At 60.3% G+C, this 14,499-nt stretch overlaps 2 protein-coding genes across 2 annotated transcripts; both read right to left on the bottom strand.

Moving 5' to 3' along the window:
- Positions 1-1,991: 1,991 nt before the first annotated feature.
- On the bottom strand, positions 1,992-5,482 carry LOC147601408 (maestro heat-like repeat-containing protein family member 7). The gene is made up of 10 exons (XM_086744635.1): positions 5,378-5,482; positions 5,035-5,183; positions 4,671-4,815; positions 4,409-4,546; positions 4,027-4,203; positions 3,271-3,426; positions 3,001-3,102; positions 2,593-2,695; positions 2,216-2,275; positions 1,992-2,128 (listed from the first exon to the last, which is right to left on the bottom strand). Exons 1-10 carry the CDS (start codon positions 5,462-5,464, stop codon positions 1,992-1,994), a joined length of 1,254 nt encoding a protein of 417 aa, XP_086600761.1. The 5' UTR covers positions 5,465-5,482.
- Positions 5,483-11,536: 6,054 nt separating this feature from the next.
- Positions 11,537-14,040, bottom strand: LOC147601407 (maestro heat-like repeat-containing protein family member 7). Its single transcript, XM_086744634.1, has 7 exons — positions 13,954-14,040; positions 13,572-13,748; positions 12,816-12,971; positions 12,546-12,647; positions 12,138-12,240; positions 11,761-11,820; positions 11,537-11,673 (listed from the first exon to the last, which is right to left on the bottom strand). Exons 1-7 carry the CDS (start codon positions 14,005-14,007, stop codon positions 11,537-11,539), a joined length of 789 nt encoding a protein of 262 aa, XP_086600760.1. The 5' UTR covers positions 14,008-14,040.
- Positions 14,041-14,499: the final 459 nt, after the last annotated feature.

The following is a 14,499-nucleotide window of genomic DNA, read 5'->3' as shown; positions in this document are numbered from 1 at the left end:
CCTCGACGACATTAAAGCTGGAAGATTCACTGCAGCCTGGTTTTTGTCGCTTCACTCTTCTCTCCCCCTCGCCAAAGAGGAAGAGCTCCTGCAGAAAAGGGGAAAAGGAAAATGAAACGTCTTCCACTGAGTTTGCCCTTTGAGGACTGGGAAGCTCCCAGACATGGTGATTCCGGTCTCACTGGCTTGCTTCTCCGTCTGGCTTGTGATCGTGATGGAGACCAGCCTCTTACAGTCAGAGCCTTTCCCTGGCTCTGAACATCTCTTCCAGCACGGGCCCACCCAGGACCCCTCCTGGGGCCTTCGTTGCAGCCCAGAGCCCTGGCGCTGCCCCGGGGGTGGCTGTGTGGTAGCGCCGGGGCGGAGGAGGCCTGGGCCGGTGTGGCAGGGTGGCTGCGGCCTCAGTGGGGGCTTTGGGCTGAAGGGGGGAGGACGGACCCAGCACGATACAGCTCTAAGGGCCGCACTGCTGGGCACGCTGGCAGCTGTAGCCTTGCATTCCAGCCCTTCCTGGCAGCCCCCTGGGTCGGAAGGGGAAGCTGGGAGCGGTCCTCTTCTGACAGAGCCCCGCTGTGCCGCCACGTTGGTCCACAGGCCGTGCCGCCATGTTGGTCCGCAGGCCGTGCCAGGCGCTGTCGTCCTGGTGCTGTTGCCTCGGCGTGCCTGTTCCACGGTGGCAGCCCAAGGAACCCCCACACAGCCCAAGGGAACCTGGAACAGCCCCTCTCTGCCCCTTCTCTGACTGCTCGAGCCGTGCCCTGCAGCCGCTGCCCAGCGTGACCACGCTCAGGCACCTTCAGGCCTCTGCTCTGCGCGAGCTGGCTGGGTGTGGGGGCCGGGGCTGCCTGGTTGAGGACAAGTGGAGAGAACTGGGGACAGGATGGGAAAGAGGTGGATAAGGTCTGTCACCACACTCGGGAATCAAACTCCTTCACACCACTGTAGCAGTAAGAAACAGGCATTCTTTATTGCGGCGCCGGATGCGTGGGGGATCCTTCCACCTAGCGTGCACCTGTGTCTACAAATCCAAACGGAATATGTTCAGTAACTTCACACGGAATCAGCAGCAATTCCCAGAATATTGATACATAGTCATGAGTTTTGCTCCATCCTCCAGGCCTGCCTTTGTTCTACCATCCCTCTTAATCCCCCCACATATGCCTGGCTAACTTTTAACAGACAGAATAATAACTTTTCCTGACAATCCCAAAACTACGAGTTCTCCCTAAGGGTTAAGACATTACATAGCAAGTCCAGCCTATGTGACTGCAGTGACATAGGTAGCGCAAACTGCCTAATATTTCTGTCATTTTCAAAAATCATGCTGTTCTCCAATTACATTGCTGAATCATCCTATGTCATGTAACATTTCCCTCCCTTTGAGACTTATTTACGCTCATTTTTAAGAATTCTCCTCTACTTAGAACTAATCTCTGTGATCGGTAAAACAAAAGGTATCATTAGCACTACTTCTAAAATGCCTTTAATAGATTGTGTGTTCTGATTTGATTTTGTATAATTTATTAACAATAAGAGAGTGTTAACTCTCAAGGTCCTGTTTCTTTAGAAATCCATTGTTTCTGTTCTGGAGACGGTGCTTCCTTGACTCTCGGATAATGAATCCAAGAATCAATACCTTCAAATTTAAGGTCTGTAGGTGTTCCTAGAAGCACCTGATATGGTTCTTTCCATTCTTGTAGAAGAGGTTCTGAGTCACAAGTTTTCAGGTACCCGTGATCTCCTGGTTGAAAGCGGTGAACTGGGGAATCTAAAGAAAGAGCCTGTGTGACGGTTACCTATCTTTTTAAAGCATTTGGAGTTCTTCTGAGGGATATCAACTACAATTTCATTTCATTATGCCCAGCCTGACGCTGTCTGCTCAGCACACTCAGGGCGCTACGCATCGGAAGGACACCGTGGGTTTGTGCTCTTCTTCCAGTTTTATTCAGAAGTTTGGTTTGCCTTCTGAGAAAGAGGCAGCGCTGCCCGGCTTAGCAGTGCCAGCAGCAGAGCACTTGCGGGGCGCGTCCTGATGTTTGCTGCACGCTTTGGGAGCTCAGGATGAGGATGGTCTGAGTTGCCAGGGAAAAGACGGAGATTTCACTGTCATTCTTCAAGGTGTGAAGGGCTGCGACAGAGAGACACAGAGCTGAGATGAACCCCTGCGTCTGCAGAGACCCCCAGGCATCCCCTCCAGACCGTGCTCTCTACTCACCCCTGCAGATCTCCGACACCTTCTCCCGGCTTTGGTCCCTCAGGGTGCGAGCGGCAAGCCCTAGGCACAGAGCTTCGTCAGAGCTCCCGCTCCCCGGCGTGCTCCCCGCAGCACAGTCCCTAGCCCTGCCAGCTGGGCTGCACGGCCTCCTCCCCCTCGTCAGGGCTGACCCCAGGGAAGACCACTACCCAAGGGGGCCTGGAGCGAGCAAGGCGGCCACCAAGCCCACCTGCGTGGGCAGGGCTGGGAGAGGGAGGCCAAGGGGCTGCACGGGGCCGCCGGGGCTCTGGCAGACACAGGGCTGCTCCTTGCTGCCAGTGCAGCAGCAGGGACTGGGGCCAGGCTGCCAAAAGAGGCACCCGGGGGCAGTGGCTCACCCAAGAACCTGACGGCCGTCTCCCGCAAGCTGGCCTGAGTGTCCTTCAGGTACGGCAGGCTCTGACGACAGTAGTCTTCAGCCCTGCTCCTGTCCCGCGCCAGCTGCAGAGAGCGCAAGGGTACGGGCATGTCACGGCCCCTCCCCACTCGGCCACAGCAGTGCCTCCTCCCGCACCCCCAAGCATTGCTGAGACCCCTCCATCCCGCGTTTTGCAGGGAGGGGAGAGGAGCCCGGAGAAGAGCCCCTGGGGGCTCTGCTCTTCAGGACAGGGATCGAGGATGTGGCTGCAGGCTGTGGACTCCGGGCTGGAGCCAGGCAGGCGACGCACAGCTGCAGAGCCCGCAGCCCAGACGCGGGGGGCAGCCCTCGTCCGGCCTGGGCCCAGGGGCTTGGGGGTTGTGCTCACCAAGCACTCTCCAATCCTCCACGTCTGCTGGGTCTGCAGCAGCTGTCTGAGCTCCTGCCACTTGAGCAGCTCTGCTGCAGCAAGGAGGGCTTCCCTGGAGACCTGCAGAGCAGCAGAAGCTGCGAGATGGCACCATGGCCTGGCGAAGGAGACCTGCTGTCCCCCTCCCCTTGGCTTTGTTCCTGGGCTGATCCCGCCCTTAGGAAGCTGGGCCGTGCCCTGGCTCAAACACCTGGGGATCTCATCTCTGCGTAGCTTGGAAATCTGTACCTTGGCCACGCTCTGCACTTGGTCACGCATGTGAAAGAAGAGTGGGAGCAGGCCCATTCGTGCTGTCCTCTTCATCTGTCTCCTGTTCTTCCTCAGCACAATCTGCATGAGCTTTCCAAAGAGGCTGATGGAGAGCTCTCTCAGCGGCATGAACTCCTGGGAGGGAGAAGCACAGTAGCACTTCAGCAACACGAGCGCTCTGCCCACGGTGAGGAGAAGCGTTAGCATGGCTGATGTGAGGGGAGATGCTTTGGGCTCGGCTTCTGCACGCTGGAATTGTGCGCCAAACCTGCAGCTGCGGCTGAATGGCCCCTGGCCCGTGAAAGGCCTCTCAAGAGAGTTCCCTCAGGCAGCGGCTGTGCCTCCAAGTGCTCCCCCCAGCCACCCAGCGTTCCCCAGCAGCTGCACCAGCCATGCTAGGGAAGAGCTCCCCGCAGCCGGGCTCAGGAGGAGGTCCTGGGCAATACCTCCGCGGCATGCGCTGCTGGCTCAGCCTCAGCCCCTTTGCCGCGGTGTCTGCGGACAACATGTGGTGTCCTGCCCAACAGCGCAGCTCGGGGAGCCGTGGGGGCTCTGGGGGCAGCTGTGAGGGAGAAGCTGGGCTGGGCTGCAGAACCCAGAAGCCATCCCACAAGAGCCGGGGGCAGAAAGGAGAAGGAGACCCTGCTTGGAGTGCTGCCCGCAGGGCTGGGCTGCAGGGCAGCTGTCATTGCCCCGTGCCCCTCTCTGGGGCTCAGGCTCCCGCATCAGCCTTACGTGGTCAAAGAGGGGCAGGAGCTTCTCCGCCAGCTGCAAAGCGATGCGGCTGGCCTCCTCCTTCTTCAGCTGACCCATCACATTTTGGAAGACCACCAGGGCCTTCCTCTTGATATCTTCATAGGCATCCTGCAGAACCTCCAGCATGTCTGGCAGGATGACCTGAATTCTTCTTGCCTGTGTGAAAAAGAGAGTCACCATTCCTGTGACAAGGTCCGTGCCTGGAAAGTTCCCCAGGCTGCCACCAGGCCCCACCGCGGCAGGGAGGGCCTTTGGAGCAGTCACCCCACCGCCTGACTGCCAGCCAAGGCCAACCACCGCCTCACCCCCTGCCCCAGCCCCCGGCTGCCAACATGGCTCCCCTTGATGACGCCCTGCTCACCATGTCAGCTCTCTCCGACAATGTGATGACGCCTGTGAGCACCAGTGAGATCATCTCCAGGCTGGAATGCCTCAGAAACCTCCAGGCTTTGTGCATTGTCTGCAAGTCCTGGCCTTCCAAGTCATCGGAGGCCAGCAGCTGAAAGAACCCCGGCAGAAAGTCAGCGGCCAGCAGAGCCACTGAGGCTCCCCACAGCGTGCAGCTCCTGGTTCCCAGCGTCAGCTGAGGACAAAGGGCACCAAGGCTTTTTCTGGTAACTCACAGCCAAGCAAAGGAGGCAGGTTTGCTCTGAGGAAGTGTCAAAGAGGCTGTTCTGGGCGTGCTGGAGTTGGAGGAACAGCTCCTTCAAGATGTTATCCAGCGTCTGGGGTGTGGAGAACATGAGCTCCCACATGGCCCGGGCAGTGCTGCAAGCCAGAGCGCTCTGTCAGCCGGGCTGCCTCGGCCACAGCAGCACGGCCTGGGACAGCCGGGCGGGATGCAGACCCTGCCCCTGGGTTGGGACGCCCCAGGCAGCAGGAGAGGGCTGAGGTGGTGGTGTTCCCGGTGGGGCTGTCAGCCAGAGAGTCCCCGGGCCCCTCTCCCCACAGGGAACAAGCCCTCAGGGGGCTTGTCAGGGCCAGCACCTGTCTCCTCGCATCTCCAGCATGGTCCTGACTGCCTCCCCAGGGTCCCTGTTAGCCATCAGGAGGAGCAGCGACTCCACGCTCTGCCGGGCTGGTGCCGTGCTGATGCCTGTCAGGTTTCTGTGGATGCAGCTCAGGATCTTTGGCACCTGGAGGGGACGCAGGTGAGGATGGTGCTGCCACTGGGGTGCAGCCATTTCCTCAGCTGCCCTTCCCATCCCTCTCTGCTGCCTTCAGGTGCCTTCTGGTGCCCGAGACAGCTGGGTTTGGGAGGGAGGGAGGGAGGGAGCAAGAAGGCCTGACAGGGCTCAAGGGCAGGGCAATCCAGCCAGCGGCCACTTACATCCGTCAGCCAGAAGTCAGGGTCTCCCGTAACCACATCCATCATGCTGCCGGCCAGCTCCCTGTCAAAGGTGCTGTAGTCTCTCATGGCCTCAATGATTGTGAGGACGATGTCTGCCCTCTCTTCGGGCTGGAGGTATTTTCCAAAGGCCTATGGGCGGGAGGCAGGGAGTGAAGACGTGCCACCTCCAGTCTGGGTGCCTTTGCTCACACGAGTGCCGTGCTGATGCCACGGAGAAGTGTTCCAGCAAGGGGGAAGCTCACTACCTTGGTAATGTGCCTGGCGTCGGGCGAAGAGCGCAAGGAGGTGATCTCAGCTTCCCAGTCCCCTTGGAGCTGTGCACAATCCTCTGGCAGTGTCGTGCCTAAAGAGCAGGGCAAAGGCAGAAGAGTCGGCAAGACACAGCAGCTTAGGCAACAAGCTTCCCAAATCCGGAAAAGAGCTTGGAACTAGGAATGGCTGAGGAGACAGGTTATGATCCACAGTCGCGGAGGAGGTGCTGGATAGCGGTGTAAACTGAAGGTTGACCTGCCTCCAGTGTACCTATGCGAAGGCTCCTGGCCTGGGAAACTCCAAGGACCTAGAGCTCTGCAGGCAGTCTCACAATTAAAGCATGGTTGGAATAATGGTGCCATGACAGGAGGGGCGGCTCGCGTGGCGGGCGCGTTGCGAGGCAGGGCTGTGAGCTCTTCAGGAGAGATGGGGAAGACGTGGATTGGGGCTGCCTCCTGGCTGAAGGAGCAGCTCAGCTCCACGGGACGATGAGCAGTGTGGGAGAGAGCGTGTGGGTCGGGAGCAGAGGAGAGGCAGTGCTGGTGACGTGGTGGTGCCTCCAGCAAGCGCAAGAGCAGTCCGTGGCAATGGCCAGGAAGAGAAGCAGATGTCTCGGGTGATGTCAGTGTGCGCAGGGATGCTGCTGCCACAGCTTCTCTTACATTGTTGCTGACGCTTGAACACGAGGAGGGAACAAAGAGCGTCCAAAGCGAGACGGCTGGTCTTTCCTTCCTGGCAGGAAAGTAGGAGGAGGTGTCCCAGCAGCTGTCCGAGGACTGGGATCTGGATGTCTCCGTAGAAGGCACCCCTGTCCTCATCTTGAGCAGCCTGGGCAAGGGAGGCAGAAGAGCAGAATTGCTGAGGTCAGAGCCCGGAAGCCAAGAGTGTGCTCAGAGCTGGGTGCAGGCGCGTCAGAGCTTTGCAGGGCCCCACGGGCCCCAGCTCCCAAAGCAGCTAGCTGGGCGGCAGCCCCACGCAGGGAGAGCTGCCGGGCCTGCGCTTGCACCACGCTCCTTGCCGTTCTCGTACGACACTGGCCCGGGAGCAGAGTTGGCTCCTGGCAGAGAGGGGGCTGGGGAGAGAAGCCCGTGGGGAAGGGAGGGAGCAAGACCCCCGCTTCAGCGCAGAGGAGGCGGAGCGCTGAAACCTGTGCCCAGGCTTGCCTTGCGGGCACCTGGGAGCTGCAGGCTGCACCGCTGTGCGGGCACGGAAGAGGGTCTGACTGGCAGGTGCCTGGTCCTTACCTCCAGTGAGGAACAGTTGGCCAGCAAATGGCCCAGCTTCCTAATCCTCTCCACGGCCCTCTCCCGCACCTCTGGTCTCTCGCAGTCCGTGAAGAACAGGAGCATCTGGGGCGAGAGGAGAGAAGCTGCTGGTGAGCCCTGGCAGCAGACACCCGCTCCAGCACAAGCAGCGCGGCTCAGCTCCTGAGCTGGACTCGCACAGTCCATGGCGGCTTCCTCTGCTCTCGAGCAAAGGTGCGGACCGTCCACTCAAGAGTGGCCAATCCCTTCCCTGCAGGGTGAGGAACAGCCCCGCTCTTTGCACGTGCCAGACCTGAAAGATACTCTGCAGCTCCTCGCTGACTCTGGAGGCGGGAGCGCTGAGCACCAATGCCTCCAGCATCTTGTCCATGGCACGCAGGTTCTGCAAGGAAGACAAAGAGCTGTGGCCATGATTGTGCTGTCCCTCCCACTGCCAGAGCCAAGGGAGGACTCCTGCGCTGACTCGCGGTGCCCGGGAGAGACCCCGGGACAGACAACCTGTTGCAGGCAGAGCAGCCTGCACCACTGGACGTGGCCAGGCCCAGGGGAAGGGGACGAAGGGCTGAGGGTGGGAAAGCAAAGCCGAGAGGCTGGCCTGCCTTGGATCTCTGGTGATATGGCAGCACAGGGTGGCCAGGGAGCAGCCCCGAGGGACTGGGGGCTCCTGGAGCTCACTCAGCACTTGCCTTGAAGTAGAGGCGTGTTTCCAGGCTGTGCATTTCCTCTGCTGGAGGAAGCCAGAAGACAGTGGAGAAGCAGGCTTGTAGGAGGCCTATCTCTTTGCCGTCCAGCACCGACTCCACTGAGCTGCAAAGAGGGAGAGGGGCCAGTGGGACACTGGTGCTGGGAGCGGAGCCTGGAGGCCTCGTGCAGGTGAACACGGAGCTGTGGGACAGGGTCCCCAGGAGGGATGGGCAGGTACCTCAATGCGGCGATGGCACGCATGGCTTTCTGCCGCACCGCCGTTTGCATTTTGTCCCTGGGCTCCTCTGTCAGCAGCACCTGCAGAGCACAAGTGGGATGGGCCCTGGCAGCTGGCAGCACCCAGTGCCAGCAGACCCTCGCCCTGCGCAGGCGCTGTCCCCACAGGGTGCCTGTGCCGGCAAAGCCCTTCTGCAGAGCCGTGGGGTTTCCCCTTACCCAGATGTTCTCTGGCAGCTGGTATGTGTGGCAGAAGAAATCCAGGCCCTGGAACAGGTCGTGCCGCTTGGCGGTTCTGCACAGAACGCAGATGCAGTTCAGGAACACCATCTGCTGGCCCTCCTCCTGGCAGCCGGGGGACAGAGAGAGAAACGGGGAGCGTGAGGCAGGGGACAGGCGGCCAGCGGGACCGGAGCACCGGGGGCGCAGTGCCGTGTGGGAGAGCTGGGAGAAGCAGCTCTGCCCAGCCAGCACAGCTCCAGCAGCCCGGCAGCAGAGCCCCTGTCAGCAGAGGCTGGCAGAGCCGCAGGTGAAATGGGCACGGTTACCTGCTGGGGGCTGGTGACAAAGGCGTGGATGAAGTCCACAGTTTCCTGTTGCACTGCGTAGACAGGCAACCAGCTGTCACCTAAGGAAGGAGGAGAGCAGGGAGGGTGTGGAGAAGGGCCGGTGGCAGGAGAGAGCAGAGGAAGGAAATCTGCCCTGTGTGCAGCCGCCTGCCCACTCCCCTGGCCCAGTGTTCCCGTGCGTGCCAGGGCTGGAGGGTGCCCGGCAGCCGGGCTGCCATGCTGGAGCACAGCGTGGCGGGGAAAGCCCCCAGTGCCATCGGCTGAGGACATCCCTTGCAGGTGGGCAGGAAAGGTCCCCGTCCCACAGCATGGCTGCCTCCTGCCAGCCCAGCTGCCTCCGGCTGCCTGTGCCCGGAGCAGGAGCTGGGTCCCCTCTGCTCTCTCTCTCTTTGGGAGAGGCTGTGCTGGGGCCAGCTGCCAGCCCTGAGCATCCCTGTCATTCACGCAGAATCATGCCCCCCGCCCGCGGGATCCCCGCTGCCCATGTGCGTGGATACGTGATGGTGGCGTCGAGCAGGGTGCGCTCGCTGGCCCCAGCCCTGCCCCGACCAAGAGGGGCCCCTCACTCACCGATCTCCAGTGGCTCAACCATGGACGCCTCGTCAGGCTGCCCCAGGGAGCCGCACTCTTGGGAAGTCCAGTCTTCCTGCCAGGACTCCGTGGGGCAGCTGGGAATGCTCTCTGCCATCCTGTGGGATGGAGGAAAGGGCTAGGAGGGGGGTTGTGGGGGAAGGATTGGCGAGAGGCCTCAGCTGCGCTTGCGGGCTCCTCGCTAGCTCCACGCGCTCCTGGCCTGTCCTGTCGCTGTCCTGCCGGACACTGAGGGCTGGGGGGCACAGCCGCGCTGACCGTATGCAGTGGGGTGGGGTGTCAGAATGGGGAGGTCACAAAGGGTCTCACTGTGACACGCTGCCCGGGCCGGGAGGGGCAGTGTTCTATGGGGTGCAGTGGGCCGGCTCAGCCCTCGGGCACCTGGGTGCTCTCAGGGTGCCCCCAGTCCACCGTTTTCCCTCACATCCCCTAGGACCTCCCTGTTGCCCTCCGCGGCGTCCCAGAGCCCCATGTTCAGACATGAACAGGGGCGGCGTGCCCCCACAACATCCCTTTGCTTTTGGCGCACTGCAGAGCCCTGCCTCTCCCCCTCGACGACATTAAAGCTGGAAGATTCACTGCAGCCTGGTTTTTGTCGCTTCACTCTTCTCTCCCCCTCGCCAAAGAGGAAGAGCTCCTGCAGAAAAGGGGAAAAGGAAAATGAAACGTCTTCCACTGAGTTTGCCCTTTGAGGACTGGGAAGCTCCCAGACATGGAGATTCCGGTCTCACTGGCTTGCTTCTCCGTCTGGCTTGTGATCGTGATGGAGACCAGCCTCTTACAGTCAGAGCCTTTCCCTGGCTCTGAACATCTCTTCCAGCACGGGCCCACCCAGGACCCCTCCTGGGGCCTTCGTTGCAGCCCAGAGCCCTGGCGCTGCCCCGGGGGTGGCTGTGTGGTAGCGCCGGGGCGGAGGAGGCCTGGGCCGGTGTGGCAGGGTGGCTGCGGCCTCAGTGGGGGCTTTGGGCTGAAGGGGGGAGGACGGACCCAGCAGGATACAGCTCTAAGGGCCGCACTGCTGGGCACGCTGGCAGCTGTAGCCTTGCATTCCAGCCCTTCCTGGCAGCCCCCTGGGTCGGAAGGGGAAGCTGGGAGCGGTCCTCTTCTGACAGAGCCCCGCTGTGCCGCCACGTTGGTCCACAGGCCGTGCCGCCATGTTGGTCCGCAGGCCGTGCCAGGCGCTGTCGTCCTGGTGCTGTTGCCTCGGCGTGCCTGTTCCACGGAGGCAGCCCAAGGAACCCCCACACAGCCCAAGGGAACCTGGAACAGCCCCTCTCTGCCCCTTCTCTGACTGCTCGAGCCGTGCCCTGCAGCCGCTGCCCAGCGTGACCACGCTCAGGCACCTTCAGGCCTCTGCTCTGCGCGAGCTGGCTGGGTGTGGGGGCCGGGGCTGCCTGGTTGAGGACAAGTGGAGAGAACTGGGGACAGGATGGGAAAGAGGTGGATAAGGTCTGTCACCACACTCGGGAATCAAACTCCTTCACACCACTGTAGCAGTAAGAAACAGGCATTCTTTATTGCGGCGCCGGATGCGTGGGGGATCCTTCCACCTAGCGTGCACCTGTGTCTACAAATCCAAACGGAATATGTTCAGTAACTTCACACGGAATCAGCAGCAATTCCCAGAATATTGATACATAGTCATGAGTTTTGCTCCATCCTCCAGGCCTGCCTTTGTTCTACCATCCCTCTTAATCCCCCCACATATGCCTGGCTAACTTTTAACAGACAGAATAATAACTTTTCCTGACAATCCCAAAACTACGAGTTCTCCCTAAGGGTTAAGACATTACATAGCAAGTCCAGCCTATGTGACTGCAGTGACATAGGTAGCACAAACTGCCTAATATTTCTGTCATTTTCAAAAATCATGCTGTTCTCCAATTACATTGCTGAATCATCCTATGTCATGTAACATTTCCCTCCCTTTGAGACTTATTTACGCTCATTTTTAAGAATTCTCCTCTACTTAGAACTAATCTCTGTGATCGGTAAAACAAAAGGTATCATTAGCACTACTTCTAAAATGCCTTTAATAGATTGTGTGTTCTGATTTGATTTTGTATAATTTATTAACAATAAGAGAGTGTTAACTCTCAAGGTCCTGTTTCTTTAGAAATCCATTGTTTCTGTTCTGGAGACGGTGCTTCCTTGACTCTCGGATAATGAATCCAAGAATCAATACCTTCAAATTTAAGGTCTGTAGGTGTTCCTAGAAGCACCTGATATGGTTCTTTCCATTCTTGTAGAAGAGGTTCTGAGTCACAAGTTTTCAGGTACCCGTGATCTCCTGGTTGAAAGCGGTGAACTGGGGAATCTAAAGAAAGAGCCTGTGTGACGGTTACCTATCTTTTTAAAGCATTTGGAGTTCTTCTGAGGGATATCAACTACAATTTCATTTCATTATGCCCAGCCTGACGCTGTCTGCTCAGCACACTCAGGGCGCTACGCATCGGAAGGACACCGTGGGTTTGTGCTCTTCTTCCAGTTTTATTCAGAAGTTTGGTTTGCCTTCTGAGAAAGAGGCAGCGCTGCCCGGCTTAGCAGTGCCAGCAGCAGAGCACTTGCGGGGCGCGTCCTGATGTTTGCTGCACGCTTTGGGAGCTCAGGATGAGGATGGTCTGAGTTGCCAGGGAAAAGACGGAGATTTCACTGTCATTCTTCAAGGTGTGAAGGGCTGCGACAGAGAGACACAGAGCTGAGATGAACCCCTGCGTCTGCAGAGACCCCCAGGCATCCCCTCCAGACCGTGCTCTCTACTCACCCCTGCAGATCTCCGACACCTTCTCCCGGCTTTGGTCCCTCAGGGTGCGAGCGGCAAGCCCTAGGCACAGAGCTTCGTCAGAGCTCCCGCTCCCCGGCGTGCTCCCCGCAGCACAGTCCCTAGCCCTGCCAGCTGGGCTGCACGGCCTCCTCCCCCTCGTCAGGGCTGACCCCAGGGAAGACCACTACCCAAGGGGGCCTGGAGCGAGCAAGGCGGCCACCAAGCCCACCTGCGTGGGCAGGGCTGGGAGAGGGAGGCCAAGGGGCTGCACGGGGCCGCCGGGGCTCTGGCAGACACAGGGCTGCTCCTTGCTGCCAGTGCAGCAGCAGGGACTGGGGCCAGGCTGCCAAAAGAGGCACCCGGGGGCAGTGGCTCACCCAAGAACCTGACGGCCGTCTCCCGCAAGCTGGCCTGAGTGTCCTTCAGGTACGGCAGGCTCTGACGACAGTAGTCTTCAGCCCTGCTCCTGTCCCGCGCCAGCTGCAGAGAGCGCAAGGGTACGGGCATGTCACGGCCCCTCCCCACTCGGCCACAGCAGTGCCTCCTCCCGCACCCCCAAGCATTGCTGAGACCCCTCCATCCCGCGTTTTGCAGGGAGGGGAGAGGAGCCCGGAGAAGAGCCCCTGGGGGCTCTGCTCTTCAGGACAGGGATCGAGGATGTGGCTGCAGGCTGTGGACTCCGGGCTGGAGCCAGGCAGGCGACGCACAGCTGCAGAGCCCGCAGCCCAGACGCGGGGGGCAGCCCTCGTCCAGCCTGGGCCCAGGGGCTTGGGGGTTGTGCTCACCAAGCACTCTCCAATCCTCCACGTCTGCTGGGTCTGCAGCAGCTGTCTGAGCTCCTGCCACTTGAGCAGCTCTGCTGCAGCAAGGAGGGCTTCCCTGGAGACCTGCAGAGCAGCAGAAGCTGCGAGATGGCACCATGGCCTGGCGAAGGAGACCTGCTGTCCCCCTCCCCTTGGCTTTGTTCCTGGGCTGATCCCGCCCTTAGGAAGCTGGGCCGTGCCCTGGCTCAAACACCTGGGGATCTCATCTCTGCGTAGCTTGGAAATCTGTACCTTGGCCACGCTCTGCACTTGGTCACGCATGTGAAAGAAGAGTGGGAGCAGGCCCATTCGTGCTGTCCTCTTCATCTGTCTCCTGTTCTTCCTCAGCACAATCTGCATGAGCTTTCCAAAGAGGCTGATGGAGAGCTCTCTCAGCGGCATGAACTCCTGGGAGGGAGAAGCACAGTAGCACTTCAGCAACACGAGCGCTCTGCCCACGGTGAGGAGAAGCGTTAGCATGGCTGATGTGAGGGGAGATGCTTTGGGCTCGGCTTCTGCACGCTGGAATTGTGCGCCAAACCTGCAGCTGCGGCTGAATGGCCCCTGGCCCGTGAAAGGCCTCTCAAGAGAGTTCCCTCAGGCAGCGGCTGTGCCTCCAAGTGCTCCCCCCAGCCACCCAGCGTTCCCCAGCAGCTGCACCAGCCATGCTAGGGAAGAGCTCCCCGCAGCCGGGCTCAGGAGGAGGTCCTGGGCAATACCTCCGCGGCATGCGCTGCTGGCTCAGCCTCAGCCCCTTTGCCGCGGTGTCTGCGGACAACATGTGGTGTCCTGCCCAACAGCGCAGCTCGGGGAGCCGTGGGGGCTCTGGGGGCAGCTGTGAGGGAGAAGCTGGGCTGGGCTGCAGAACCCAGAAGCCATCCCACAAGAGCCGCGGGCAGAAAGGAGAAGGAGACCCTGCTTGGAGTGCTGCCCACAGGACTGGGCTGCAGGGCAGCTGTCATTGCCCCGGGCCCCTCTCTGGGGCTCAGGCTCCCGCATCAGCCTTACGTGGTCAAAGAGGGGCAGGAGCTTCTCCGCCAGCTGCAAAGCGATGCGGCTGGCCTCCTCCTTCTTCAGCTGACCCATCACATTTTGGAAGACCACCAGGGCCTTCCTCTTGATATCTTCATAGGCATCCTGCAGAACCTCCAGCATGTCTGGCAGGATGACCTGAATTCTTCTTGCCTGTGTGAAAAAGAGAGTCACCATTCCTGTGACAAGGTCCGTGCCTGGAAAGTTCCCCAGGCTGCCACCAGGCCCCACCGCGGCAGGGAGGGCCTTTGGAGCAGTCACCCCACCGCCTGACTGCCAGCCAAGGCCAACCACCGCCTCACCCCCTGCCCCAGCCCCCGGCTGCCAACATGGCTCCCCTTGATGACGCCCTGCTCACCATGTCAGCTCTCTCCGACAATGTGATGACGCCTGTGAGCACCAGTGAGATCATCTCCAGGCTGGAATGCCTCAGAAACCTCCAGGCTTTGTGCATTGTCTGCAAGTCCTGGCCTTCCAAGTCATCGGAGGCCAGCAGCTGAAAGAACCCCGGCAGAAAGTCAGCGGCCGGCAGAGCCGCTGAGGCTCCCCACAGCGTGCAGCTCCTGGTTCCCAGCGTCAGCTGAGGACAAAGGGCACCAAGGCTTTTTCTGGTAACTCACAGCCAAGCAAAGGAGGCAGGTTTGCTCTGAGGAAGTGTCAAAGAGGCTGTTCTGGGCGTGCTGGAGTTGGAGGAACAGCTCCTTCAAGATGTGATCCAGCGTCTGGGGTGTGGAGAACATGAGCTCCCACATGGCCCGGGCAGTGCTGCAAGCCAGAGCGCTCTGTCAGCCGGGCTGCCTCGGCCACAGCAGCACGGCCTGGGACAGCCGGGCGGGATGCAGACCCTGCCCCTGGGTTGGGACGCCCCAGGCAGCAGGAGAGGGCTGAGGTGGTGGTGTTCCCG

Source organism: Chlamydotis macqueenii, chromosome 3 (genome assembly GCF_036417535.1).
Source record: "Chlamydotis macqueenii isolate bChlMac1 chromosome 3, bChlMac1.mat, whole genome shotgun sequence".
Lineage (NCBI taxonomy): Eukaryota > Metazoa > Chordata > Aves > Otidiformes > Otididae > Chlamydotis > Chlamydotis macqueenii.
This window is presented reverse-complemented; position numbering and strand designations above follow the sequence as displayed.

What these genes read in the sequence shown, in the direction of transcription:
- LOC147601407 (XM_086744634.1), bottom strand. Translation starts at nt 14,007, where the DNA reads ATGATCTCACTGGTGCTCACAGGCGTCATCACATTGTCGGAGAGAGCT. An exon ending in TGTCGGAGAGAGCTGACATG is followed by an intron (nt 13,749 to 13,953) that starts GTGAGCAGGGCG and finishes TTTTTCACACAG; the next exon opens with GCAAGAAGAATTCAGGTCAT. An exon ending in GGTGTCGGAGATCTGCAGGG is followed by an intron (nt 11,674 to 11,760) that starts GTGAGTAGAGAG and finishes TCTCTGTCGCAG; the next exon opens with CCCTTCACACCTTGAAGAAT.
- LOC147601408 (XM_086744635.1), bottom strand. Translation starts at nt 5,464, where the DNA reads ATGAGAGACTACAGCACCTTTGACAGGGAGCTGGCCGGCAGCATGATG. An exon ending in CTGGAGATGCGAGGAGACAG is followed by an intron (nt 4,816 to 5,034) that starts GTGCTGGCCCTG and finishes TCTGGCTTGCAG; the next exon opens with CACTGCCCGGGCCATGTGGG. An exon ending in GGAGGATTGGAGAGTGCTTG is followed by an intron (nt 2,696 to 3,000) that starts GTGAGCACAACC and finishes CGCTCTCTGCAG; the next exon opens with CTGGCGCGGGACAGGAGCAG.